This window comes from Oryx dammah, unplaced genomic scaffold, assembly GCF_014754425.2.
Source record: "Oryx dammah isolate SB20612 unplaced genomic scaffold, SCBI_Odam_1.1 HiC_scaffold_4, whole genome shotgun sequence".
NCBI classification, from domain to species: domain Eukaryota; kingdom Metazoa; phylum Chordata; class Mammalia; order Artiodactyla; family Bovidae; genus Oryx; species Oryx dammah.
In genome coordinates, this window is record NW_024070188.1 from 74,247,732 (window position 1) to 74,275,699 (window position 27,968).

The 27,968-nt window shown below is 44.0% G+C and overlaps 1 protein-coding gene across 1 annotated transcript; it reads left to right on the forward strand.

Moving 5' to 3' along the window:
* On the forward strand, positions 1 to 27,968 carry IYD (iodotyrosine deiodinase). The gene is made up of 5 exons (XM_040238680.1): positions 1 to 229; positions 16,980 to 17,171; positions 19,070 to 19,229; positions 24,642 to 24,798; positions 27,513 to 27,968. Exons 1-5 carry the CDS (start codon positions 58 to 60, stop codon positions 27,693 to 27,695), a joined length of 864 nt encoding a protein of 287 aa, XP_040094614.1. The 5' UTR covers positions 1 to 57; the 3' UTR covers positions 27,696 to 27,968.

Here is a 27,968-nt window from a genome sequence, read left to right on the forward strand (position 1 = left end):
TTTGTTTAAACCCCAGCCTGGGAAGCATGGACACCCTTCAGGATCAGTCTCACCACCATGCTTCTTCTGACTCCAGTCTTGGTAGCTGTCGTCTGCATTTTGATGGTGTGGATCTTTAAAAATGCTGATAGAAGCACTGAGAGAAGGAAGGGGGAGCCTAGGGCTGAGGCTCATCCCTGGGTAGAGAAAGACTTGAAAGACAGCACCGATGTCCACCAGGAGGAAGCAGGTAAAGACACTGACTCTGCCGCTCGGTTCCACCTTCTGTATTTTTACGATGAGAGCAAGTGGCTGGTGGGGTTTATGGAGAGAAATAAGTGCAGGCAGGTCAGTTTCATCATCAACTTCTATCGTGCAAACAAATTAGTATGTGACGGAGACATCATTTCTCTTGGGTGTCAGCTTGTCATTTGCTGTGACCAAGTGAAAAGCTGGATCATCAGTAAAAACCTGTTGAAGGGCTGGGTTTCCCCAGCTCCTGTCCTGACTGGCTGCTAAAATCTTTCTGCATGGGGCACATCACAGGCTGGTATGGCCATGAGTTAAGCAGTCAGGTTTTGATCAAAATTTTGAAATTAAAAAAGGGCAGCTGTGTAGGGGCTCACTACTACTCATCATAGCAGCCCTGTGGGTTACAGACAAGAGTGGCTGTGGTCCTCAAAGCTGAGTGTCTGATTCAGTAGACAAGGCGATGAATGGACAACTGAAAAAGAGTGAAAAAGAGACAGGCGGAACTGATTATAAGGTGTTTTGAGAAGGCTCAGGATCTTGGCAAGACAGTTACAGAAGGGTCGAACCAGGCCGGGTGGATTACTAGGATATGAATAGTAAGGGTGAGGAGGTTAAGAGGAACAGAAGAAACCTGAATACAGAACCGCTAGGAAAGATGCTGAGAAGACGGAAGGACTATGCTGACCAGGGAAGGGGTGAAAATGAAGTTGGATGTTGAAGATGGGCGGGGGCATGGTTGACCCGAGAAAGACAAGGTGATGAAGGAGGAGACAGACAGTCAGGGAGAGGTTTTGGGGAGCTCTGAGTGATCTGTGTTTGGGGTGTGTCTGAGGAGGTTCTGTGGGCTGGGTTTGACTTGGAAGAGGCTCAGTGACTCTCAGCTGGGGTAGTAATGGCACCAGTTCAGTTCAGTCGCTCAGTCGTGTCCGACTCTTTGTGACCCCATGGACTGCAGCATGTCAGGCCTCCCTGTTCATCACCTACTCCCGGAGCTTACTCAAACTCATGTCCCTTGAGTCGGTGATGCCATCCAACCATCTCATCGTCTGTTGTCCCCTTCTCCTCCTGCCTTCAATCTTTCCCAGCATCAGGGTCTTTTCAAATGAGTCAGTTCTTCACATCAGGTGGCCAAAGTATTGGAGTTTCAGCTACAGCATCAGTCCTTCCAATGAATATTCAGGACTGATTTCCTTTAGGATGGACTGATTGGATTTCCTTGCTGTCCAAGGCACACTCAAGAGTCTTCTCCAACACCACAGTTCAAAAGCATCAATTCTTTGGTGTACAGCTTTCTTTATAATCAACTCTCACATCAATACATGACTACTGTAAAAACCAAAGATTTGACTAGATGAACCTTTGTTGGCAAAGTAATGTCTCTGCTTTTTAATATGCTGTCTAGATTGGTCATAACTTTTCTTCCAAGGAGCAGGCATCTTTTAATTTCATGGCTGCAGTCACTATCTGCAGTGATTCCAGAGCCCCCCCCCCCCCAAAAAAAGCTCCACCCTCCCTCCAAAAGAGGCCACCTGGTAGTATATGTGTGCATGTGTGTATAAGTGTGTGTGTGTGTGTTCTGAGTTGTCCTAACCTTAGGATTTGGGAGTGGGGTACACAGCTGGCACTCCATGCTGGAAGCCATATAGCACTGGCTATACCATGTACACTGAGTATACCACACAGAGTCCAAGCCCAGGCAGCCTCCTAGCAGGGCTGTCTCTCACTCTCCTCCCTGGATGCCAACTATGCCAGCTGAGAAGCACTTTTCTGAATGAGGGGAGATCCACTCTGAAGCTGGGTAAGGATCTGCTCAGGTAACAATGGGCAGGGTGGTGGGGATAGCGTGATGCAAGAGAAGAGGTGGATCCAAGGGACAGTCAAGGAAGAACAATGGGCTCTGACAATAAGTTGGCTGCTGAGAGAGGAAGAAGAGGGCAATGATTTGGAGACTGGAAGAATCAGAACAACACTGTCATAAGCAGGTGAGGGGAGGGGACCCAGTTTAAAGGGGAAGCTGTTGAGTGTAGTGCAGGGCATGTTGGGCTTGAATGAACAGTGGCACATTGAAGCAAAAAGATAGGCAGGTTTCTAGGTGAGAGATCCAGGCCACAGACACTGACTGGAGAGTCACTAGCTTAAGGTGATGCTTGGAACTTGGGGAAAAAATGAATTCACTAGAGGGTATTGCTAAAGGAAAGGCTGAGGAGAGAACCTGGTGGGGAGCACATTCAGATGAGAACTGCCTGGGAAGAATGGACTTGGAAGAAAAGGTGTAGGGAAGAAGGGCCAGGTTAGTAACAAGCCCTTCTAGGTATTTTCTATATCCAAGGTCATTTTTACATAGGGTGAATCATAACAATACAGGGAGTAGGCACTGTTATCATCCCTGTATTACAGATAAGGAAGCTGAGCTCAGATCATCTAAATCATCTGTCCAAGCAGCTAGTGGTGGAGCCAGGACCCAGCGGGAGCTGGTTCCAGAGTTCCAGGTCTACAAAGAAGGCTTTTCCAGGCTTTTCCAAAGAATGATCCAGAACAGAGCGGGCAGGAGATGGCCCACAGAGTTAAACGTTTCCTGAGAGATCATAAGTAGTGTGTGCATTGAGAAAAGCCCACTGGCTTTGAAGACCCAAGGGTTGAAGGGATGCAGAGGGGTCAGTGTGGCTGGTGGGGAACCAGGGACCTGGGACCAGGGACCTGCGCCTGATGGTTGGGACCAGATACCAGAGCTGTGCGGCCCCGTTCTGCTTCTCTGCCTGTTGATTCAGTTCTCATTCTCTATTCTTTACAAGGAGGAATAAAGTGAACATGTAGCACCCGCCTCAGCAACCACAGAGCAAATTTTCCCCAAGTGTAGAGTTCACAGTCTCTTGTTGGGATTTTTCTTGTCTACATAAGTGATACTTACTGAGGTCACATGGGCACACAGGTGATAAGCAGGGCTAATGTTTAAACTCCGTCTCCTCTGGCACCCAAGTCCCTGCTCTTAACCACTGGGTGGGTGGACTCAGTCTAAGAGAGGATACACTGCCAATACAGTGGTTCTGATGCAGGTATAATTGGAGAGGAGAAGGCTACCATTGCCAAGGACACACGAGATGGCTTTGCTAACAGCGAAGAGAGACCAGGGGCAAGCCATTTTGAAAATTAACTGAGACAAAACAGCACAATAAGTATTGTAGGCCATTCTAGTGTGAGTTGAGGGAAATATGAGCACCAATCCAACCTCTGCCAGCTCTGCTTCACAAGATTCCTGTTCCACATTCACAGATCGGGGAATCAGCCTGTGTGGGGTGGGGGGCGAGGGGAGGAGAGGCGCGGGCGGGACACAGAGGGGACGTGCTGACTGGATGTCAGACACAGACTTCGTCTGGGGACCAGTCACACATGGTGCCCTCATGAGCATTTTCTGTTCCCTCTTTATCTGTGGCAGAGGTCTGAGGAAGATAAATGACCCATATTTAATCTCAAACAGGAAACCTCAGATTGTTTCCCCAAAATGAACTGAAAATACCACACAAAAATCCTCTAGTCAGTCCCAGATTCATGAAAGCTCATGGAACTGGAAACAGGAGAAAAAGACAGGAAACACATTAAGATGTGTCCATTTTAACATTAGTGGGGATTTTCTTTACTTGGCTTCGCGAGCCATCCAAAAGCTAGTATTCTAACTGAATTTTCATTGTCCCAGTCCCTGCTAATAAAGGCTTTGCCAAAATTTTTATCTAATGTGCTCAACACCTGAGAATAAAAATGTTCTTCAGACTTAGGAACAGAGAGATTTTTATGTACCCATATGCAGCTGTTTCAAACCTGTTCATTGGATCAATGACAGCTCATTTCAGTAAAAGCTTAACAAGTCAACCAATTAAAGATGGATTCATTCCAGTTCCAGCTCCTCTGCATGCCAACTAATCAACAACAGTCTCAACCAAGTAACACTGTTCCTACAGATGATATTAACCCTCTTACATGCCTGGAAGGCAACCAATGCCTGAACTCCACGTTTTCCAACCAAGCGGTGTGCAAGAACTAGCCTGAGGAGATCTTAGAGGTTCTGAAAATTTATGGGCCATTTGTTCACTTGCTAGCAGCTTGAAGTCAGGCCATGAAGGGAGTGCTGACTCTATATTATAGCACTGGAAATTGGCCAGTGCTATAATTCAGTGCTCTTTTTCTCCCTACTCTCAGAGAGCTGGTTTACCAGCACACCACTGACAAAAACGCTATATAACAGCAGCACTCAAGACCTGCCTAGCTTTCCTCTGCTATAAGAAGCAAGGAATTCAGCTTCATCTTTGCATTTCATCATCTTTTGACACCCATGCATACTTCTGCATGAGGGGAGGTGAAGTCGCTCAGTCGTGTCCGACTCTTTGCAACCCCATGGACTGTAACCTACTAGGTTTCTCCGTCCATGGAATTCTCCATCCAGCATTCTCCAAGAATCCTGGAGTGGATTGCCATTTCCTTCTCCAGGGGATCTTCCCGACCCAGGGATCAAACCCGGGTCTCCCACATTGGAGGCAGACGCTTTAACCTCTGAGCCACCAGGGAAGCCCAAAAGGCTGGTTTACCAGGACTCCTGTAAGACATTATGGTCCTAGGAGAAAGGAGAGGTAAATTTGAATTCAGATGGGAGAAGATTAGGGACAGGAAAGGATTTGATGGAGATGTCATCCTTGGGAGCAAATCTGGGTGGGTACTGCTGGGGAGAGTAAAGGTCAGCACAGGACACTGGGGACCCCAGAAGAGGTGGAGGGGCTCAGAAAACAAGTTCTGTCCACTTCACCTGGGATAGCATTGCTCTATTCCAGATCTTTCCAGCTGAACACCCCCAGACTCCCCAACCCCACCCACCCTTGTTGTTGCTAGTGAGTCAATTTACACTGCAACAAATGGCTGAGAGGCCCACACAGAAAGGAAAGCGATGGCTGAGGAAGTGGGAAGGAGAAGTTCTCTGGGCCAATGTTGGGCCCCAGAGTTGTTCCCATTGTCAACTGCAAGAGCTGTGTCACCCAGAGCCTTATCAACATGGTTGCTGAAGCCTCCTCCAAAATTGCAGGGAGGGAACAAGGATGATACAACACAAATTGGCCTTGTGGTTTCATAGCCGGAAAACATTTGGCCCATTTGCCAAGATTTGGAAGTGGAACTGCAAAAACACAAAAACAGTTCACATAGAGAAGCAGCCAGAAAAATGCCTCCAAGTTAAACATTAAAGGATAGACATGACCTAGAATTACTTGGCCATTAAACCTAATTAGGGAGCAATTTGGCTCCTTGGCATTCAAACCACGATACAAGGTGAGTTGGTTTTGGTGTCAATAGCAACCTCCATGTGTGATAGCACAGAACTTCTGTTAAAAGCAGACCACAGCGGTGTGCATTTATTTTGGAATATGTGGGTTCTACCACTTAAATGAATCCACCAGAATGGCTTGGCTGGTCTGGGCTGAAAGCAGAAAAGCCACAGAACGGAGGCTCTTCCCTCTCCTTTGGTGAGCCCACATTCCCTGGGGGGGATGGTTAGGAGTTCAAGAGGAAGGAGAGAGCCATGCCTTTTGTATCGGTTCACTGCACTGCTGTCCCTCAGAGCTTCTCTCCATCTGGCTCAGCTGACCCCTTTCTCCAGGTCGAGTGTAGACTTTCTGTCCTGGGAGAGGCTCCAGGAACGGCAGCCTCTCTGTGCTCTGCTCAGAAAGCCCTCCAGGACAATCCAACCCAGTGGGGGTTGGGGCCGAGTGTCTGCCCTGCTCAGAGACAAGGCTGTGCTGATAGGCTTAAGAGGCAGCCCCTTCATTATGCCGAAGTTGGAGCACCTACCCTGGACTTCAGTGGCTGCAGAAACTGCTGAGTCATGCCCCTCTACTGCCTTTAGTTTCTGCAAATGGTGGACGGACCTGAAGTTAAGGAGGCCTTCCATGCATTCTCTCATTTACCAATGACTAACTAAACAGGTTGCTGGACTTTGTGACACATGGGTGGGGAGTAGCATGGTGTCGGAAGTCTTTGCTGATGCATTTGATAAAGTTGACCTGATGACATCTGGGTTTGGTTCACAGTGGAATGCTAGAAAGCTGGTAGGTGTTACTGGCCACTCCCCCATCACATCTAGTGCATTTGATTTCGTAACTAGGCCATCTCATTAAATGTGTGCCATGTGGGCTCCCACTGCCCCTGGCTAGTAAAGTGTAAGAAGTTTCTCATTACTAGCAGTGAGCTACCACAATCCCTGCTAGTACTGTAGTTGGGTTCCCAGTCTCCCCCAAATCCCCTTTTCTCCCTCTTGCCTTTTTCTCCCCATCCTCACATACCCAGGAGTAAAATGTGTGGGTGCTCCCAGGGGCAGAGGACTCTCTTCTACCTGAATTCCACCTGGAATGCCCCTCAGGGCTCTCAGGGCCAGGCCCTGGATCTTCTTGCTCTCTTTCCTCTGTTTCGATTGTCATTCTCATCTTTATCTGAGGGCTCCCTAAGTGACATCTCACCTCCTGGACATTGACTGCAGTCCCCCCTAATCCTGAGGGGAAACCATCCAAGACCCCAAGTGGATATCCTGAAACCACAGATAGTGCTGAACCCTACATACCCTAAGCTTTTCCTATACATACATGCCTATGGTAAAGTTTAAATTAGACACAGTAAGAGAATATCTGAATTGCCAGCATCATTACTCATGTGCCTTGAGGTCATTATTAAGTAAAATCAGGGTTACTTCAGAACAAGCAATACCTTATCAGTTGACCTGATAACTGTGCTGTGCTTAGTCGCTCAGTAATGTCCGTCTCTTTGAGACTCCACAGACTGGGGCACACCAGACTCCTCCTTCAGGGGTCCATCAGGCTCCTCTGTCAATGGGAATTCTCCAGGCAAGAATGCTGGAGTGGGTTTCCACACCTTCCTCCATCTTCCCAACCTAGGGGTTAAACTCAGGTCTCCAGCAATGCAGGTAGATTCTTTACCATTTGAGCCACTAAGTAAGCCCTAAAAGGCTACTAAGTGTCTAATTAGGTGGATATGTGGACATAAGGATGATTCATGTAGGCAGGGGGATGGAGCAGGACAGGCATGAAATTTCATCATCTTGCTCAGAATGGTGCATAATTTAAAACTTCAGTTCAGTTCAGTCGCTCATTTGTGTCCGACTCTTTGTGACCCCATGGACTGCAGCATGCCAGGCTTCCCTGTCTAACACCAACTCCTGGAGCTTACTCAAACTCATGTCCATCGAGTTGGTGATGCCATCCAACCATCTCATTCTCTGTCATCCCCTTCTCCTCCCGCCTTCAATCTTTCCCAGCATCAAGGTCTTTTCCAATGAGTCAATTCTTTGCATCAGGTGGCCAAAATATTGGAGTTTCAGCTTCAGCATCAGTCCTTCCAATGAATATTCAGGACTGATTTCCTTTAGGATGGACTGGGTGGATCTCCTTGCAGTCCAAGGGACTCTCAAGAGTCTTCTCCAACACCACAGTTCAAAAGCATCAATTCTTTGGCACTCAGCCTTCTTTATAGTTCAACTCTCACATCCATACATGACTACTGGTATAAATTGCTTATTTCTTGAAGTTTCCGCTTAATATATTCAGAACACAGTTGACCCTGGGTAACTGAAACCTGCCTCAGAAAGCAAAACCTCTGTACTTGGCAGGCAGGAAGGGAGGAACACTGACTTAGGAGTTAAGAAACCTAAGCTATAGTTCTGGCTCCATGAAGGATTACTGCATGTTTAGGACAAATTAACTGTATCCATTCATTCCATCTCCTACTTTTGCCCCACCTTCCCCAGATGGATCATCTCTCATCCTTCTGTCTCATTTAAGAGACCATGAAGTGTCTTTAACAGTTGTGTTCAGTTGATCTACCCTTGGGGTTTTTTGCGCAATTCATTTCTATGGCTTTCTTATTAAAACAAAACACACACACACACAAATCCCTTAACTGTGAAATGTAAGGTAGCGGTTGGTTTAGTCACTAAGTCATGTTGAACTCTTTGCAACCTCATGGACACAGGGATCGAACCTGCATCTGCTGCACTGCAGGTGGATTCTTTATCCTGAGCCACCAGAAAAGCCTGTGATATGTAATATGCTGGCTGGGAAAGGGTATAAAACATAGATGGATGGCTTAACAAATAATTTGAAAGCAAAACTCCATATAATTATCACTTAGATCAAGAAATATGAATTTCTAGTACTCCATAAATCCATATATTCCCAGTCACACCTCTTCATCCCACAGACATAACTATTTTTAATTTTATGGGAATTACTTCTGTGCTTTTCTTTATAGATGTATCACCTAAATATGCATTCCTAAACAGTTCTATTGCTTATATTCTTTTGGCTTTGTTCTTTAGCTTAACATTTTATTTGTAAAATTCATTCAGGTTAGGCATGAGGCTGCAGTTCGTTCATTTTTGCTGCTGTATAGTATTCTGTTTCATGCTGCTGCTGCTGCTAAGTTGCTTCAGTCATGTCCGACTCTGTGTGACCCCACAGACGGCAGCCCACCAGGCTCCCCCGTCCCTGGGATTCTCCAGGCAAGAACACGGGAGTGGATTGCCATTTCCTTCTCCATTGCAGGAAAGTGAAAAATGAGAGTGAAGTCGTTCAGTCGTGTCTGACTCTCAGCAACCCCATGGATGGTAGCCCACCAGGCTCCTCCATCCATGGGATTTTCCAGGCAAGAGTACTGGAGTGGGGTGCTATCATGAGTATATCACAATTTATTTATTTTACTGCTGATGAAGATCTGGGCTATTCCAGTTCAGGACTATGATAAACTATGCCTCTAAGAACATTTTAATATTTATTTCCAAGACACACATGCATGACTTTCTCTGAGGTATGCATGGGATTGCTGAGTTAGAGTGTGATGGGCATGGAAATGTATCATCTGGATCACCCTTCAAGGAAAGACTTGTTGCTCCTTCTATTGGGCGTGTTGTAAACAAAGAGCCTTCAACTGTCTGCGTATTCCAGGGTTTACCTTTGCTTTGCCCAAGATTCTGCCTTTCCCAGGGTGGTTTATATGCAATGACTGATTGGCTTAGTGGTTTAAAGGCCCAGTCATTTGGGCCTACTTGGGGACAACTCTGATGGGCTATTTTTCTTCCAAAGAAGCTCTGTTGTTGGCTAAGCCATCATACAAGGCTTACATTGAAATATGATGTCTTCTGTCCAATCGTGTTTCTTCCCTCTCCTTTCCACAAGTTTTGTTCCCAAAGCTACTTCCTGTAAACATCCTACACACTAGTCTCAGTTTGAAATTGCTTCATGATCTGTCTGATAATTCTAATATCTCAAGTCTTTGTAGGTCTATTTCTGATGCCTGTAGTTTCTATGGTTATTATTCATGACTTCTTATTTTCTTGAACACACTGTTATTTTTTATTGTACACTGGTTATTTTTTGGAAAATCACTCATACTTTTGTTTGAGGTCTAAGATATAGTTAGGGCTTCCCAGGTGGTATAGTTAGGCTTTCCTCAGTGGTAAAGAATCCACCTACCAAGCAGGAGACAGTGGTTCTAATCCTGGATCAGGAAGATCCTCTAGAGAAAGAAATGGCAACCCACTTCAATAGTCTTGCCTGGGAAATCCCATGGACAGAGGAGCCTGATGGGCTACATACAGTTCATGGGGTCCCAAAAGAGTCAGACAAGATTTAGCCAACCAACAAGAAGAAGATATTGTTACTTATTCCAGGGAATAGTCACATTTGCACCTACAAGTTGAGCAACATTATAACACTGGGACAACTTTAATATGAGGTCAGGTCTTATGGCTCCTTGGATCACTCACAGGATATTATCCTAGGCTCTAAGGTACCAGGGCTGGATTAGTTATGTTTTAGTCTTACTGTTGGAACATAAACCTTCAAGCCCTGTGTGGCCCTGGGGTTTTGACTTTTGTCACCATCTCTTTGTCTGAACTGAGCCTCATGGCTGTTTCTAGGCAACTGGAAAATATTCTCCGGACATTTGATTGTTGGTGTACCTCTACTGGTACTAACCTTCACCTAGATTTTTAACTATGATGTCCTATAGTCACAGATTGGTGGTGGTGGTTTAGTTGCTCAGTGGTTTCCACCCTTTGGAACACCATGGACCATAGCCTGCCAGGCTTCTCTCTCCATGGGATTTCCCAGGCAAGAATACTGGAGTGGGTTGCTATTTCTTTCTCCAGGGGATCTTCCCAACCCAGGGATCAAACCCAAGTCTCCTGCATTGCAGGGGGATTCTTTACCACTGAGCCACCAGGGAAATTACAAATTAGCTCATTAATATGTAGAAGAAAACATTCTAAATTATATTTTACTAAGCATTTTACCTTTTTTCACTTTAGAGAGTTGGTTTAAATTATGTAAATAATCATTACTGGAAATGAGAACCCTTTAGTAAATGTCACAACAACCACAATATAATCATAACTCCAACATCAGTTAATCCATGGCATCAAAATGGATTTGTATCTACTCGAGGAAGAAAGTCACAACTAACTGTTTTCTGTCACACAGCTGAAGGCATGGGATATAATATGTCTTATCAGGCAAATATTCATTGGGTTTTGGGTTGTGAATGAGAAAGATATATGATAGCATTATATTCAGTTTTCTAAAGATACAGTTTAGGTAGTACAGAATACTTCAGGTAACCCATGCACATACACACAGATAAATTTTACGGTTTAAAACAATCTAAATCTGTTACCTTAATGAAAGTAAGTGCTGAGCATTTTTGGGAATTTGATCATAGTGGATTCTGATTACCTGCTGTTATCTAGTAGGAGTTGCCTTCTACTGGTTATGTGACTTCTCTACACCAATCCCCATTGGGCTGAAAAATATCAGATCAGGTTTAGGAAAGACTTCAGCTTTTGTGTAAAAGAACTATCTACTCATTAGAGTCCACTGATATTTTCAGTGTCTATTTCTTTGGCAGCCTTCTTGGTGAAGCCTTGTTTATCAGATTTAAATTTCCCTGAAAAGTCCAACTCACATCAATTTATTCTGATTTGCTGTACTGAAGTCCACTTTCTGTACTGGTCTCTTTTTTGGCATCTTCTGCCTCCAAGATTCTAGTAGTTGGTGAAGCCCCACAATAATCAGAAGTCCAAGACTAACTCAAGTTAAGCATATGTATGCATGTAGAATCTATCTATCTATCTATCTATTATATGGTAGAACATATAATATATATATGTGAGTGAAGTTGCTCATTCATGTCTGACTCTTTGTGACCCCGTGGACTGTAGCCCACCAGGCTCCTCCGTCCATGGGATTCTCCAGGCAAGAATAGCGGAGTGGGTTGACATTTCTTTCTCCAGGGGATCTTCCCGAGCCAGGGATCGAACCCAGGTCCCTCGTATTGCAAGCAGATGCTTTAACCTCTAAGTCACCAAGGAAGCCCTTATATATACCTGCCTGATTCTACCATGTTCTACCACAATAGAACACGGTAGAAGCAGGAAGGTGTAAAGATGAATTTAGTGTAGGGAAGCGGAACAGATTTTTTTCTTATGGTTAATATTTTTGTCTCTTGTTTAAGAAATTCTTTTTCTCTACAAAGTCATGAAGATAGTCTCCTGCATTCTTTCCTAAAAGCTTCAAAAATTAGTCTTTCATAATTAAAACTCTGGTGAGGATCAGTTCAGTTCAGTTCAGTCGCTCAGTCGTGTCCGACTCTTTGCGACCCCATGAATTGCAGCACGCCAGGCCTCCCTGTCCATCACAAACTCCCAGAGTTCACTCAGACTCACGTCCATCGAGTCAGTGATGCCATCCAGCCATCTCATCCTCGGTCGTCCCCTTCTCCTCCTGTTCCCAATCCCTCCCAGCATCAGAGTCTTTTCCAATGAGTCAACTCTTCGCATGAGGTGGCCAAAGTACTGGAGTTTCAACTTTAGCATCATTCCTTCCAAAGAAATCCCAGGGTTGATCTCCTTCAGAATGGACTGGTTGGATCTCCTTGCAGTCCAAGAGACTCTCAAGAGTCTTCTACAACACCACAGTTCAAAAGCATCAATTCTTCAGTGCTCAGCCTTCTTCACAGTCCAACTCTCACATCCATACATGACCACAGGAAAAACCATAGCCTTGACTAGACGGACCTTAGTCGGCAAAGTAATGTCTCTGCTTTTGAATATGTTATCTAGGTTGGTCATAACTTTTCTTCCAAGGAGTAAGCATCTTTTAATTTCATGGCTGCAGTCACCATCTGCAGTGATTTTGGAGCCCACAAAAATAAAGTCTGACACTGTTTCCATTGTTTCCCCATCTATTTCCCATGAAGTGATGGGACCAGATGCCATGATCTTTGTTTTCTGAATGTTGAGCTTTAAGCCAGCTTTTTCACTCCTCTTTCACTTTCATCAAGAGGCTTTTTAGTTCCTCTTCACATTCTGCCATAAAGGTGGTGTCATCTGCATATCTGAGGTGACTGATATTTCTCCAGCAATCTTGATGCCAGCTTGTGTTTCTTCCAGTCCAGCGTTTCTCATGATGTACTCTGCATCTAAGTTAAACAAGCAGGGTGACAATATACAGCCTTGACGGACTCCTGTTCCTATTTGGAACCAGTCTGTTGTTCCATGTCCAGTTCTAACTGTTGCTTCTTGACTTGCATATAGGTTTCTCAAGAGGCAGGTTAGGTGGTCTGGTATTCCCATCTCTCTCAGAATTTTCCACAGTTTATTGTGATCCACACAGTCAAAGGCTTTGGCCTAGTCAATAAAGCAGAAAGAGATGTTTTTCTGGAACTCTCTTGCTTTTTCCATGATCCAGCGGATGTTGGCAATTTGATCTCTGGTTCCTCTGCCTTTTCTAAAACCAGCTTGAACATCAGGAAGTTCTCAGTTCACATATTGCTGAAGCCTGGCTTGGAGAATTTTGAGCATTACTTTACTAGCATGTGAGATGAGTGCAATTGTGTGGTAGTTTGAGCATTCTTTGGCATTGCCTTTCTTTGGGATTGGAATGGCAATATTAATTCATTTTCAATATCTGATGGAAGAGTTTAAATGTTTCACCATTAACTATGCAGGTGGTTCTGGGTGTTTTCGTTTCTTCCCCGTAGCTAGACTTTATCAGGATAAGAAAGTTCCTTTATACTTCCAATTTACTAAGAGATGAATCCCTAATCTTATCAAACACTTTTTCCATATTCCAATGATTACTAGTTTGTGAATGTAACAAACATGGTTTTGTTAACGTTGTTAACTTGCATTCCTGGGATAATCCCAACTTAGTCAAAGTGCTTTGTTTTTTTTATGTTGAATTCTGTTTACTAATATTTTGGTCAGGACTCTTTGCATCTATATTTATGAGGAAGTTGAATCTGTAGCCTTTCTTTCTTTTAATGTCCTAGTCAGACTTGGTAACAAGGTTGTGGGTGTCATAAAATGAGTTGGGGATGATGTTTCCTCTATTTCTATTCTTGGTAAGAGTTTGAGAAAATTTAGCAATAATTGTTCTTTTTGATAAAGAACCTGCTTGCCAGTGCTGGAAACTAAGAAATTAGGATTTGATCCCTAGGTTGGGAAGATCCCCTGGAGGAGGGCATGGCAACCCACTCCAGTATTACTCAGGCTTCTAAAAAAAAAAAAAACGTGCCTGCCAATACAGGAGACGTAAAAGACAAGGGTTCAATCCCTGGGTTGGAAAGATCCTCTGGAGGAAGGCATGGAAACCCACTCCAGTAGTCTTGCCTGGAGAATCCCATGGACAGAGGCACCTGGAGAGTCGGACACGACTGAAGCGACTCAGTGTGCATGCATGTATGCATGTTTTTTGAGTGTTTGATAGAACTAACTCCCTTATGAAGCCACCTGGGCCTCTTCCTAAAGGAATCTTTTTTTCCCTCTGGCTGATTTTGAGATTTTATATTTGATTATAAAAGATGTGGGCTTCTTTTCTCTTTTACTGCTGCTGCTGCTGCTAAGTCGCTTCAGTTGTGTATGACTCTGTGAGACCCCCTAGACGGCAGCCCACCAGGCTCCTCTGTCCCTGGGATTCTCCAGGCAAGAACACTAGAGTGGGTTGCCATTTCCTTCTTTTTTACTACCTGGGATTGACTGGGCCTCTCGAATCTGTAGATTTGGCATTTTTCATCAGTTTTTTTTTTTTTTTTTTTAATCAGATGCATGCATCTGTCCATGGAATTCTCCAGGCAAGAACACTGGCATGGGATGCCATGCCCTCCTGCAGAGGATCTTCCACACCCAAGGACTGAACCTGAGTCTCTTGTGTCTCCTGCATTGCGGTGGCTTTTTATTCTGCTGAGCCGCCCTGGAAGCCCTTTTAACAAATAGTCTCCTTCAAATACAGCCTCTGCCACATTCTCTTTCCCATCTCTTGCTGTGACTATCATCAGACATATAATAGACATTCTCATTCTGCTTTTATGTTTTCCATCTTTTGGTCTTTCCTTGCTCTATTCATGGTATTTTTTTCTGAGTTATCTTCAGTTCATTAACTCTTTCTTTAGGTATGTCTAACCTGCTGTTAAACTCATCCACCAGATTCTTAGTTCTGTTATTTTATTTTTCAGTTCTAAAATCTCTATTTTAAACTATTTTCCATGTAACTTTTCATTCTTTCCTGTACCCTACAGATTTATAAATGCTTGTCTTTTTTTCCCTCTAAACCTAGCCATCAAAGTTTTTCTATCTTTTGAGTCTGATGATTCCATATTTGGAGACTTCAGGTGTCTGATTCTATTTTTAAAAATCTGCTCTGCTATATTTTGTTCAAGGTGTTTTGGTTTTATGTATGTCTGGTTGTCTTTGGTGGGTTGCTGACTATTGCACTTAAAATTATCTGTATGTTGGCATTTGCTTCTGTTAGGTGATGGGGCTATTTTCAGGCAGGACCACATTGTTCCAAGTTCAATTTTGAGGCATGACTCACAAAAATGCTGTAACTTCTTGGGGGCTGACTTATTTACATTTCTTACTTTTTCTAAGGATGTAGTCTTGGGGTCCCAGCTTGTTAGACTTCCCATTGTATATGGGTCTGGGCTTTGATTTCTGTCTCTCTTGATCCCTGAAAATATAAAAATAAATATGTAGAGATTGGCAGATACTAACAGGGCAAATGCAGCTTTTGCACTTATTTACCTTCGCAGGTTCCTAATTTCCCTTAAGTTTTGGCCTGGGTATGTCTTACTATGCTGTTAGCAATTTAATGATTTTGCAATAGGTTTTAAAGTAATACTTTTTTTTTTTTTTTTTCAAGATCTTAGTGATTTTCAATGATTCCTAGTGGCTCAATGTTAAAGAAACTGCCTTCAATGCAAGAGACACAGGTTCAATCCTTGGGCCAGGAAGATCCCCTGGAGAAGGAAATGGCTACCCACTCCAGTATTCATGCCTGGAGAATTCCATGAACAGATAGCCTGGTGGGCTACAGTTGATAAGGTCACAAAAGGGTCGGACACTGCTGAGCGACTAACACTTTGGACTTCCCTGGTGGTTCAGACGGTAAAGTGTCTGCCTACAATGTGGGAGACCCGGGTTCAATCCCTGGGTTGGGAAGATCTCTGGGAGAAGGAAATGGCAACCCACGCCAGTATTCTTGCCTGGAAAATCCCACGGATGGAGAAGCCTGGTAGGCTATAGTCCATGGGGTTGCAAAGAGTCGGACACAGCTGAGCGACTTCACTTTCACTTTCACTTTAGTGATTTTCAGCTGGTGGGAGATAGCTTCAATAAGCTAGTTCACCATTAACAGAAATTTATATTTTTCATCTATGGGGAAGCAAAAATTTTCTTTTTCTTGATTTGTAACCAGTTTGGGGTTTGAAGGACAGTCAAGATCAGAGTTCAGGATTCTCAGACCCTTTTCATTTTTTTATGATGTTTTTGAGCTCATATCCTTATAGATATTTTTGAGAACTTGATTTCCCTTTCCCTAGTGGTTTCCTTGTAACTCCAAAGGAGGAAAAAGAATTTTCCCTCTATTCTTCTAGGTTTTTGGCTGAGACATCTCTTCTTCATAATAAACACAGGTTAACAAGAGAAAAACAAACAGAAATTTAACAATATGTATATTTCTTGTGTACATGAGAGACACCCAGGAAAACTGAGTAACCCCCTTGAAATGGCTCTAGAAAGAAAGTGAAAGTCTCTCAGTCATGTCCAACTCTTTGAGACCCCATGGACTGTAGCCTGCCAGGCTCCTCTGTCCACAGAATTCTCCAGGCAAGAATACTGGAGAGTGTTGCCCTTCCCTTCTCCGGGGAATCTTCCTGAGCCAGTAATCAAACACAGGTCCCCTACATTACAGGCAGACTCTTTACCAGCTGAGCTGCCAGGGAAATGGCCCCAGCCACCACCTTAAATATCATTTTCAGATAAAGACAAAAGAAAGGTGTTGGGGGCTGGGCAGAGTCAGTTATGGGAGGTTATCAGAAAAAGCAGAGTAAATAAGGGTAAAGTTATTACAGAGATTTACGGCCACACCTTCTCTATTGACAAGAGTTCATTGTGATTTAGAATCATCCCTCTCTTCCTGGTGCAGAGAGGAAGATACTTCCAAATGGAGAATTCCTTTATAAATGTAAACGTCTACTTACCAAAGGGTGACTTCTACTCTGGTTTTCAGAGTTTCTCCTGTGTCTGCTGTTTCCTAAAAACAGTCAACTCAAAATAATTCTTATGCTAATGAGGCATATGGGGGCAGGAGGGGGCATTCCCTTTCAAAACCAAGAGATCATTTAATTTACTGTCTTATTCCTATTTGCAGAGGCTGATGAATGGCAAGAGTCAGAGGAAGAGGTGGAACACATCCCATTCTCCCACAACCGATACCCAGAGAAGGAAATGGTTAAGAGATCCCAGGAGTTTTATGAACTTCTCAATAAGAGACGGTCTGTTAGATTCATAAGTAACGAGCAAATCCCAATGGAGGTCATTGACAATGTCATCAAAGCAGCAGGTCTGTGCATGCGCAGTGGGTCTTTGAGAATGTCCGCTGCAGTTGACAGTAGTAGAGCAATGCTGAAGTTCAAACACAGCAGATAAAGCCTGGAGTGATAGGTTTACCTGCAAAGTCTTGTTAGTGAGAGTTGCTATGCCCAATGCACAGTGAGGTCAAACACACCAAATGTAGGAGTTTGGAGCAGAGAAAGGTTTATTGAAGTGCCATGCAAGGAGAGGGGTGGTTCGTTCCCTAAAAGCCCCCTGAGTTCAAAGCATTTTTAAACAGCAGGTGAGGGAGAGGAGTCGCAGGGTATGTGATCCTCTCAGGTACAAGTCTCTGACTGGCTGATGGTGAGGTCGCAGGGTGGTGTCATAAGGGTTAACTTCATCAGACAGGATGGGTTAACTTCACTGACAGCTCCAGGAGGCCTGGGGCTATGAGCTCAAGGGGTCAAATAGTTAACAGCTTCCATTTGGTGGGGGGGGGGGGGTTCACATCAGAGAGTAACATAGAAACTTACATTACCATATGTAAAATACATAGCCAATGGGAATGTGCTCTATGTCTCAGGGAACTCAAACAGGGGGCTCTGCATCAACCTAGAGGGCTTCACGTTTGATTTGACTTGCATTTTACAATTCAGTATGCCCTCTCTACCACGGGGACTGGTGGATGGTGAACTCATGAAGGCTGGCAGGCTTGAGAGCCCTTCTATAGAGTTTATGCCATTGAATTACTCACTAGGAAGAAAAAAAATACTTCTGAAATATCCCACACCGTGGTCTGCTTCTAGAAACAGTGAACGATTTCTAGGAGAGAGTGGTGACTTCCAGACCAGAACCTGGCTCACTCCTTAGCTGAAATCTTAAGGAGAAGTAAAGCTCCTTGAGTCCACGATGCACTATGAAGCTTTGTCAGGGATACAGGGACTGATCCAAGTGTGGTCTGAGTTTTCCCAAAGCCTGTGAGAGCTGAAAGACACACTGCTATGTGTCCAAGCGCCCAGGGCCAAGAAGTTCTCATGTATCCACATAGGACCACAAGCCCACAGTGCCACCCTCAGAACTGTGATATAGGCTCTAAACAACTTATAATTCATTTGCCTTTCGGAGAGCGCTCTTTTAAAAATCTGTTCGTTTATTTAGAGGCTGTGCTGGGTCTTCGTTGCTGTGTGTGCTTTCCTCCAGTTGCGATGCCCAGGCTTCTTGTTGAGGTGGCTTCTCCTGTGGCGCACACGCTCTAGGCGTAGGGGCTCCGGTACTTGCGGCACATGTGCTCAGTAGTTGCAGTTCCTGGGCTCTCGAGCACAGGCTCAATAGTTGTGGCACATGGGTTTAGTTGCTTCTTCATATGTGGGATCTTCCTGGATCAGGGATCAAACCCATGTCCTCTGCAATGCTAGGAGGATTCTTATCCACTGAGCCACCAGGGAAGCCCTGGAGAGTGCTTTTTATCATTTAAAAAATTTTAAATGCTTTTTGCCATTAAAATTTTTCAAGTTCCAATAACCTTCACGACTTGACACTTTTTTCAAGAATACCAACACAAATATTTACCAAAACAAATAATGGATTTGGGGGGATTTTGCCTGACAGAGCTTCCTCTCTGAGTTTCCTTACTAGTCATGGTGTGATTTTCAAGGGATGTCTTCTCCCACATAATTAGAGAAGCAGTGATAAACTCCCATAGTCCAGGAACTACTGGCCTTGATCTCAATTAGTTGGTTCAACGACTCTGACAGTGAGGCGGAACAGAACAGGATGTCAGCAGGACCCCAGAGACTACTGCTGGGCACTTTGTGTCCCAGGTGATCTAACGTTATCTTGAGCAAATATGAGTTATAGGAATTCTTAGCTAACAGTCTCACATTTTCCTGCAGTTTTAATTTCTGATGTTAATTGAATGTGTGACAGGAACAGCCCCAAGTGGGGCCCACACAGAGCCCTGGACGTTTGTGGTTGTGAAGGACCCAGACGTGAAGCATAAGATTCGGGAGATCATTGAGGAGGAAGAGGAAATAAACTACCTGAAGAGGATGGGAAATCGATGGGTCACAGACCTGAAGAAATTCAGGTACAAAAGTGGGGAGAGTCAGGCATGCTTGGTTTGGCTTCTTAAAATGAGATAACTAAGATTCAATTTCCTGGTTTGTTTTAGGTGTTAAAAAGTTTCATTTTAACTGTGGGAGAAATAATGGAAGTGCAGTCAGGCCTCACGTCTGTGTTGCTTTGAGCACACATATTGGGTAGGTGTTAGAGATGCCAGCTGGGATCGCATCTCAGTTCATGTCTCAGCTCTGGTTTTTCCAAGTGCAAGACCTTGGGCATTTGCTTGCAGTCTCTAAGTGCATGAGTCTGGATTCTCCAGAGAAACAGAATGAATGGAGAGAGAGAGAGACAAAGACAGAGAGAAATAGAAGCAATGAGAGAAAGAGATTTATTATATTAATATATAAATAGATAATATTATTTATTATAGAGCTTTCCTGGTAGCTCAGCTGGTAAAGAATCCATCTGCAATGCAGGAGACCCTGGTTCAATTCCTGGGTCAGGAAGTTCCCTTGGAGAAGGGATGGGCTACCCACTCCAGTGTTCTTGGGTTTCCCTGGTGGCTCAGCTGGTAAAGAATCCATCTCCAACGCAGGAAACCTAGGTTTGATCCCTGGGTTGGGAAGATCCCCTGGAGGAGGGCATGGGAACCCACTCCAGTATTCTTGCCTAGAGAATCCCCATGGACAGAAGAGTCTGGCAGACTACAGTCCATGAGGTCACAAAGAGTTGGACACGACTGAGAAACTAAGCACATTTTAGCACATTATTTATTATAGTAGACAATTTATTTACTATTCATAATTGGCTCATAATTACTTGAGCCAACTTACTATAACTGGCTTAAGTGATTATGAAGGCTGAGAAATCCCAAGACCTGCACTCAGCAAGCAGGAGGCCCAGCAGAGCTAATGCTGCTGTTCTGGTTTGAGTCCAAAGGCCTGGGAATCAGGGGAACTGATGGCGTATGTTCCAGTCCAAGTCTGAGTCCAAGGGCAGGAGAAGACTGATGTCCTCAAAGACAGTCAGGCAGAAGGAGAAAATTATCCCTTACTCCACCTGTGTTTTTTCTACTCAGGGCTTCAACAGATTAGACCAGGCCACCCACATTGGGAAGGTAATCGGCTTTACTCAGTCTGCCAATTCACATGTTAATCTCATCCAGAAACATCCTTTCGACACACCCAGAATAATGCTTAAGCAACTATCTGGGTTCCTTGTGTCCCTGTCAAGTTGGCACCTTAACTTAACCATCACATTAAGCTTCTATTTTTTCACCCCCAATAATGTTAAAAACTTGGTATCAGGATTAAATAAGATAGAGGCCAAGAGTAGGGCCTTAGAAGCCAGAGTGCTTGGGTTCAAATATGAGATCTACTATTTATTAACTTCTCTGTGCCTCAGTTTCCTCATCTGCAAAATGGGAATAAGTCTAGTATCTATTTCACTATGAAATTTGGATGTGTTTGTAAGCATGCAGAACAGCGATGACACATAGTAAGTCTGGTAAACAAACAGGCTCTGATCCAAATAATTATTGGCAAACTAAACTTTGAGGATGTACTTTTCTACTATCTGGAACATAAGACTGTGAAATTCTCAGGATTTTGAATGAAGTAAATGACATCTTGCTATAATGATCACATCTTCCACATGATCTCGCTGAGCAGACTTCAGTTTTAATACATGCTCAATAAAAGTACAAATTTAGTGCAGGTTTAATATCCAATAGGCATTAGTAACTTTGCAGGCTTTCTTAACTCCAGGGTGGATTGGAATTCAGTGTAACTGGCTTTACCATGAGGCTTCAATGTATTAGAGTAGACACACAAAAAGTTTCATTGTTTTCTAGAACCTGCAACTATGCCTTGTTGAGCCCATTTTTCCCCTTTGAGAACCAGTCACCCTAGGATGAATTCATATCTAGGATGAATTCATTAATTTCTCAGTCATCTTCATAGGTAAAAACACTCCATTTTTTCAGACTAGGCCTTGTTATTTTATTTTTTAAATAAAAATTTTTTTAGTTTGTTTTTTACCTTTTCAGCTGCACTTGGTCTTTGTTGCAGATCATGAGCTTTCTCTAGTTGAGGCACATGGCTTCGCTTGTTGCAGAGAAAGTGAAAGTCGCTCAGTTGTGTCCGACTCTTTGTGACCCCATGGACTATACAATCCATGGAATTCTCCAGACCAGAATACTGGAGTGGGTAGCCTTTCCCTTCTCCAGGGGATCTTCCCAACCCAGGGATCAAACCCAGGTCTCCCGCATTGCAGACATGTACTTTACCAGCTGAGCCACAAGGGGAGCCCCCCTCAGCCTTGTCATTTAGGACACTGGTCGCAGGGTCATCTTTACAAACACTGCACTCCTCACAGGCATCTCGTTTCCCCTCTGAACTCTCCTCAGGTCGAGCATGAGGAGGGGTGGGGTGCCAGCTCTAGCCCTTGGCGTGTAGAAGGTAGAAGTTCTTATGCCCCAGGCTGTCCTCTGTGGGCCTTTAGTGGACACGTCCGGCACCAGCCATCCAACACCCAGTGTGACAGAAGCCTGAGGAGAGGCAATGGGCTCCCCATCTTGTGGGGTAAAGCTGGTTTCTCCTCTGGTAGACAAGGCTGGGTGATGAGAAGGCTGGCCTCTTAGTCCTGTTCTTTTCATTTCTTTGGCCTCAGAGGACATTTTTTTTTTTCCTGAGATATTATTTAAACCCTATCAAAATTGGCTATTGGCATTGTAACTTATGGTTGTGTTCTGGAATAAGTACAGGGTATTAATAATAAATATGTAAATCTTATGGCACATTCATGAGAAAACATAGACAGGTAAAGTCCAGTTGAGCCCGTCCCTCTCTCTTAGAGAGACGTTTGCTCTGTGTGTGTGTAGTACCTACAACACACTGCCAGCCCCGTCTCTCCCCAGTGAAGCAGAATCGGCTGCTCTCTTGTCTCTATGCGCAAAGTACTTAATACACACCTTCCATGCATCTGAAATAGCCATTACCACACAGGATTTTGGGCTTCCCTAGTAGCTCAGCTGGTAAAGAATCCGCCTGCAATGCAGGAAACCCTGGTTCGATTCCTGGGTCGGGAAGATCCCCTGGAGAAGGGGTAGGCTACCCACTCCAGTATTCTTGGGCTTCCTTGGTGGCTCAGCTGGTAAAGAATTCACCTGCAATGCAGGGAGACCTGGGCTTGATCCCTGGATTGAGAAGATCCCCTGGAGGAGGGCATGGTAACCCACTTCAGCATTTTTGCTTGGAGAATCCTCCTGGGCAGAGGAACCTGGTGGACTACAGTCCATGGGGTCACAGAGTCGGACGTGACTGAGTGACTAAGCACAGCACACAGTACTTTAATGGCTGGCTTACCTTTCTTCTCATTTTCTAGTCCATATTTTAGAAACCTCTGTTGTACCAAGACACTCATGAGAATCCAATGAGCATTACAGACTTTCTCTGCAGACAAGATGCACACCCAGATATGTTTATAACTCTAGGGCCCAGCTTGTATCACTTAGCACAGTGATAATGCATAATAGGTAACCGAATAAATGTTTGCTAAATTGCATTGCAAATGAACTCATCTCGCTCACCTCCTGATATCCAATTTAGGTCAGCTCTGAAACTCAGAGCTGTCATTAAAGCCTATAATACACAATCTGGTCCAACTTATCTGGTTAAGCTTTGTTCTCCTGCTGCTGGCATGAGGCCCTCCGCCCAGGCAGAAGGTGTTACTCGTCCTTTCTTAACAGACTCAGCATGTTGCAATCTGCAGTTCTGATATAATGCCATAATACATTCCTGTAAAATTGAACACACCAAAATACTAACCACCAATGTATGCCCTGGAAAATAAGTACAAAAATTGTAAAAAATCACTACCCTGCTTCCGAAACTAGTAAATTACTTATTCTTCACCTTATATTTAAAAATTGTTTTAAACTATTCACTGTAAAATAAAATAGAGTTGTGATAATAACACTAGCTATCACAGGCATGGCACCATGCCCTGGGTACTATTCTAAGCACCTGATCTATTTGGACTGATTTTACCATCACAAAACCTTTTGAGGTGAGTACATTTTACACATGAGGAAGATGAGCTGTGAGAAAGGGAGAGGTTTACCTAACATGGCAAATCTAATTGACTCCAGAGTGTTCTGGTAAACTATTAACATTCTCCCTCCTTCTAAAGAGGAAAAGAATTGATCCTAGTCAAATGTGAGTAAGCTGGTTGAGGTATGGTGACATAGCTTTGAACAAGTAATCTACAGAAGTAAGTAGGGTAAAAGAAACAGTAGAAAAATATACATGCGAGTTTAGTGTATTTTAAACAAGGAAGTATTATACTTCCTAGGTTAAAAAAGAAATGAACAATTACTGTCTCTTGTTTACTGATGACATTATATACCCTAAGGGAAAATTTGAATATATAGCGTTGTATGGGGGTCTTTCCTTTGAATACCTGTGCTAGAATGAAGCATTTGTCAAAATGTATGGGCAGAGTGGTGAAAGACATGCTCCTACCTGGAAAATAAAAATGGAAACTCAGCATTTATACCTCCCCTGAGGTGTGTCCCTCTCCCACAAAGGTTTCCTTCCTTTTCTCCATAACTAGGCTAAGAGCATCACCATCTGGAGACTCGCTTCAACCTCATTGTCACCTTTTCCTTCTCCCTTTGCACTCTTGTATCATATCTGTCAGCTCCAGCCTTCACAGGACCACAGATTCTCCTGGGCCATGCCATCTTCTCCTCTCTGGTCTCCCCGGAGCTGGTTCTCACCAACCTGGCTCTTTCTGAAACAGATCTAATCACATGATGCTTCTGCTCAGAAGCATGGTAACTTTTCATGCCCCGCTGAACAAAGCCCTGTGCAAAATCTGTATGGAGACTGCCAGCCCTCCAAACACACGCTCCACCACACACACCATCCTCCAGCCTATCAGACTTCTGAAATCCCTGGCTGGCCAAGGATTTTCCTTCCGACTCTGCCCTTTGCTCATCTCTTCCCCAGGGTGCCTTCCCCAATGCCCCTTCTCCACTTGGTCTTCAGCGTCCCTCCTCAAGAGAAATCTTGCGTACATTCTGACAACCTTCTTATTTAAAATTAGCATTTCATTTTTGAGCTCCTAAGGCATTTGGCTTATTTTTCTTTCATAAAATTTACCATTTTATTTTACTAAATGTGACTTATTACCCTCTGGGTTATAAGATCCATCTTTGTGTCTTTTCAGCATTTCACATGTGACTTTTTATGAATATCTGTTTATTGACTTTGGCTAGAAAAAGATGAATATGACAAAAGAATAATCTTGGTCTTTTTCAATTTAACCATAAAAGATGAGTAAATGTTTTTATTTTTCGTGTCAGTAAGGTGGTAAAAGGGGAACAAAAAATCATTAAGAGAAAATATTCTGAATATCTTTTTCTCGCCTTTAGGACCAATTGGATTAAAGAGTACTTGGACACTGCCCCTGTTTTGATTCTCATTTTCAAGCAAGTCCACGGATTTGCTGCAAATGGCAAGAAAAAGATTCACTACTACAATGAGATCAGTGTTTCCATCGCTTGTGGCATCCTCCTAGCTGCCCTACAGGTATGCCGCCCTCCCTCTCTGTCCAAGAGAGAGAAGTGATCCCTGGGGCCGACTGTGGTTTTATTTGCAAATTTCAGCTGAGTTTCTAGTTTAGGGACTAGTAGAGTTTTATCTAAAGTTGAATTCCTAAGGCAAGTTACTCTGATGTATAAAATACCTCTGGAAAGCTGGGCTGGTGAGGATGATGGTTCAAACAATCCAGAATCCTTCCTGGAAGTTTACTTATAACATCAGTTAAGGGTCAACAAAATGGTCATTGTGTTTGCCTTCTTCTGTAAGGACATGAAACTTTAAGGGTTTTGGTAAACACCCATGAGGGGCTTTGGAATCTGAAAGTTGCAGGGCCTGGCTTCTCAGCTGTGTTCACTGTTGTCTGAGCCAGTGGGATGATTAAAAAGCCATAAGGGCGACTCTCTTATGGAGCTCCTATCCTGAGAAGTTGTTTACATATTGCATCAGAAACATGTCCATGACAAAAAAAAAAAAAAAGAAAGAAACATGTCCATGTGCTTAAAAAAAAATTCCACCTATATAGGAGCTACAGTAACACTAAGCATGAAATAGAGCAGGATTTCACAAGATTTAAGTCATTCGTATACCAGATATTTTCTGAGCTCCTCTCATGTGGCAGATTCCAGGAGGCACCAGAATAGTTGCCTCCGTGTGTGAACAGTATACTCTAGTGGGGACTGCGGTCCTGGAAAAGGGTGGAGAGCGATGGTAAACAAGAGAAATAAACAAAGCAAACAGTATTAGAAGAGCGAATGAGCCAACCTTCAAGGGTTCAAGGGACAGTCGATTGCAAAAACCTATGTGCTTCTTCATTATCTCAAAGGAAAACGTGCTTGTTGAAAACCTGCAAAATAGTCACTGTAGCATAAAAGAGGGAAAAAAACATAAAAAATAAAACATTAAAAAAATCATAAAAAACACTTCAGATGATTTGAAAAACGGTTACAAAAAGGAGGTGCTATACAAACGTTACAAAGGTCAAACCGCAGGGCACCACCGCTATCCTGCATAGGGCCCCTGAAGAAGCAGTTTCGCTTTGTGCTGGCTTCAAGCGGGGCTTCTGCGCGTTTGACTAGGCAAACTTCCCCACTTTACCGTGGGAATTTGCTGCCCTCTAGCGTTCTTTATAGGGCTTCCCTGGTGGCTCAGATAGTAAAGCGTCTGCCTACAATGCAGGAGACCCGGGTTCTCCTTTAGCGTTCTTTAAAGTGTAGTTGAGTGTAGGTTTTGCGTGGGTTTTGTGATTTGTAGATTTGTGCGACAGGAAAGAATCTTCCAGGAGCCCCTGTCTGGACAGATTGCTCAGACTTTGAAAGTGAAAGTGAACTCGCTCAATCGTATCCGACTCTTTGCGACCCCGTGGACTGTAGCCCAACCAGGCTCCTCCATCCATGGGATTCTCCAGGCAAGAATACTGGAGTGGGTTGCCATTTCCTTCTCCAGGGGATCTTCCTGACCCAGGGATCGAACCCAGGTCCCCTGCATTGCAGGCAGATGCTTTAACCTCTGAGCCACCAGGGAAGCCCAGAGAAACTGTAGGTATGCTTGATTCCCAAAGACAATTCCAGAACTTCCTTCTGGCCCAGGCTTACCGTTGATCATCTAACGGGAAAATCAGGGGGAGGACAGAGAGAGCCAACTGGAAAAGTGTCTTGAAGTTACACGATTTTTATTGAATGTTTATTATTCAGGGGGACTGGGCAGAGGTTGGTGGAATATTTCCTCGACTTCTTAACGTACTTCTTGGCCACTGGGTCCTCCATCACTGGACGTCAAGTATTCTCAGCTGGGGTGATGCTCTGCTTCCACTGGTTGGTTGTATAATCACAGGAACTGCCTTTTGTTATTCCATTTATTTGGTATGAGTCAGTTCAGCCACTCAATCATGTCCTACTCTTTGTGACCCCATGGACTGCAGCACACCAGGCTTCCCTGTCCATCACCAACTTCCAGAGCTTACTCAAACTCATGTCCATCACATCGGTGATGCTATCCAACCATCACATCCCTTGTCATCCCCTTCTCCTCCCGCCTTCAATCTTTCCCAACATTAGGGTCTTTTCAAATGAGTCAGTTCTTTGCATCAGGTGGCCAAAGTATTGGAATTTCAGCTTCAACATCAGTCCTTCCAATGAATATTCAGGACTGATTTCCTTTAGGATGGACTGATTGGATCTCCCTGCAGTCCAAGGGACTCTCAAGAGTCTTCTCCAACACCACAGTTCAAAAGCATCAATTCTTCGGTGCTCAGCTTTCTTTATACTCCAACTCTCACATCCATACATGACCACTGGAAAAAATAAAGCTTTGCCTAGACAGACCTTTCTTGGCAAAGTAATGTCTCAGCTTTTTAATATGCTGTCTAGGTATGCTGACATATAATATGTAGTCTTGTTATGATTAGATACCTCAAACTTCTTTCCATGAAACAACCATTCCCATTTTTTAAGCACCAGTGAAAAATAAGACTGTTACTTTATTCTCTGAGAAGCATCACACTGTTTGGTTCAGAGATGGGTTCTGGGGAGGTTGAGGAGGGTAGGAAAACTTCAAGACACCATTGCCCAAGTTGGTAGCTTTCTTTTCTGCCCAACTATGGGACAAACAGTCTTACAGGGACTAGAACGTGCCCATGCTACAAGCAGAGCTGGGGTTTTGCTTGCTGACTTTAAAATGTATTTTCTTTTTCTCTCCTGTTGTAGAATGCTGGACTGGTGACTGTTACCACCACGCCTCTCAACTGTGGCCCCCGTCTGAGAGTGCTTCTGAGCCGCCCCACCAATGAAAAGCTCCTGATGCTGCTGCCTGTGGGGTACCCCAGTGAAGATGCCACGGTGCCCAACCTCGCACGGAAAACTCTGGATCAGATCATGGTGACTGTGTAGGCAGGACATAGGCAGGCAGACGCTGGAAGGTGATGCCCTGCTCCCCTCTCCAGTTCCTCTTTCCCTAGGCGTCCCATCTCCCTGGCACTCCACTCTGCAGGGGAGGCCACTCTGTGTGTCAAGAAACCTTTCCACTTTCTCCAGCACTTTGAGTCTGAGAAGGCCTGGTTCCGTTAGTGAGATTAGCTGAACATACAGAATAAGGGATGAACAGGTATGTTCCCTTCCATTTCTTATCTACTTTGGAAATGTATTAAATATTTATTAAGAATA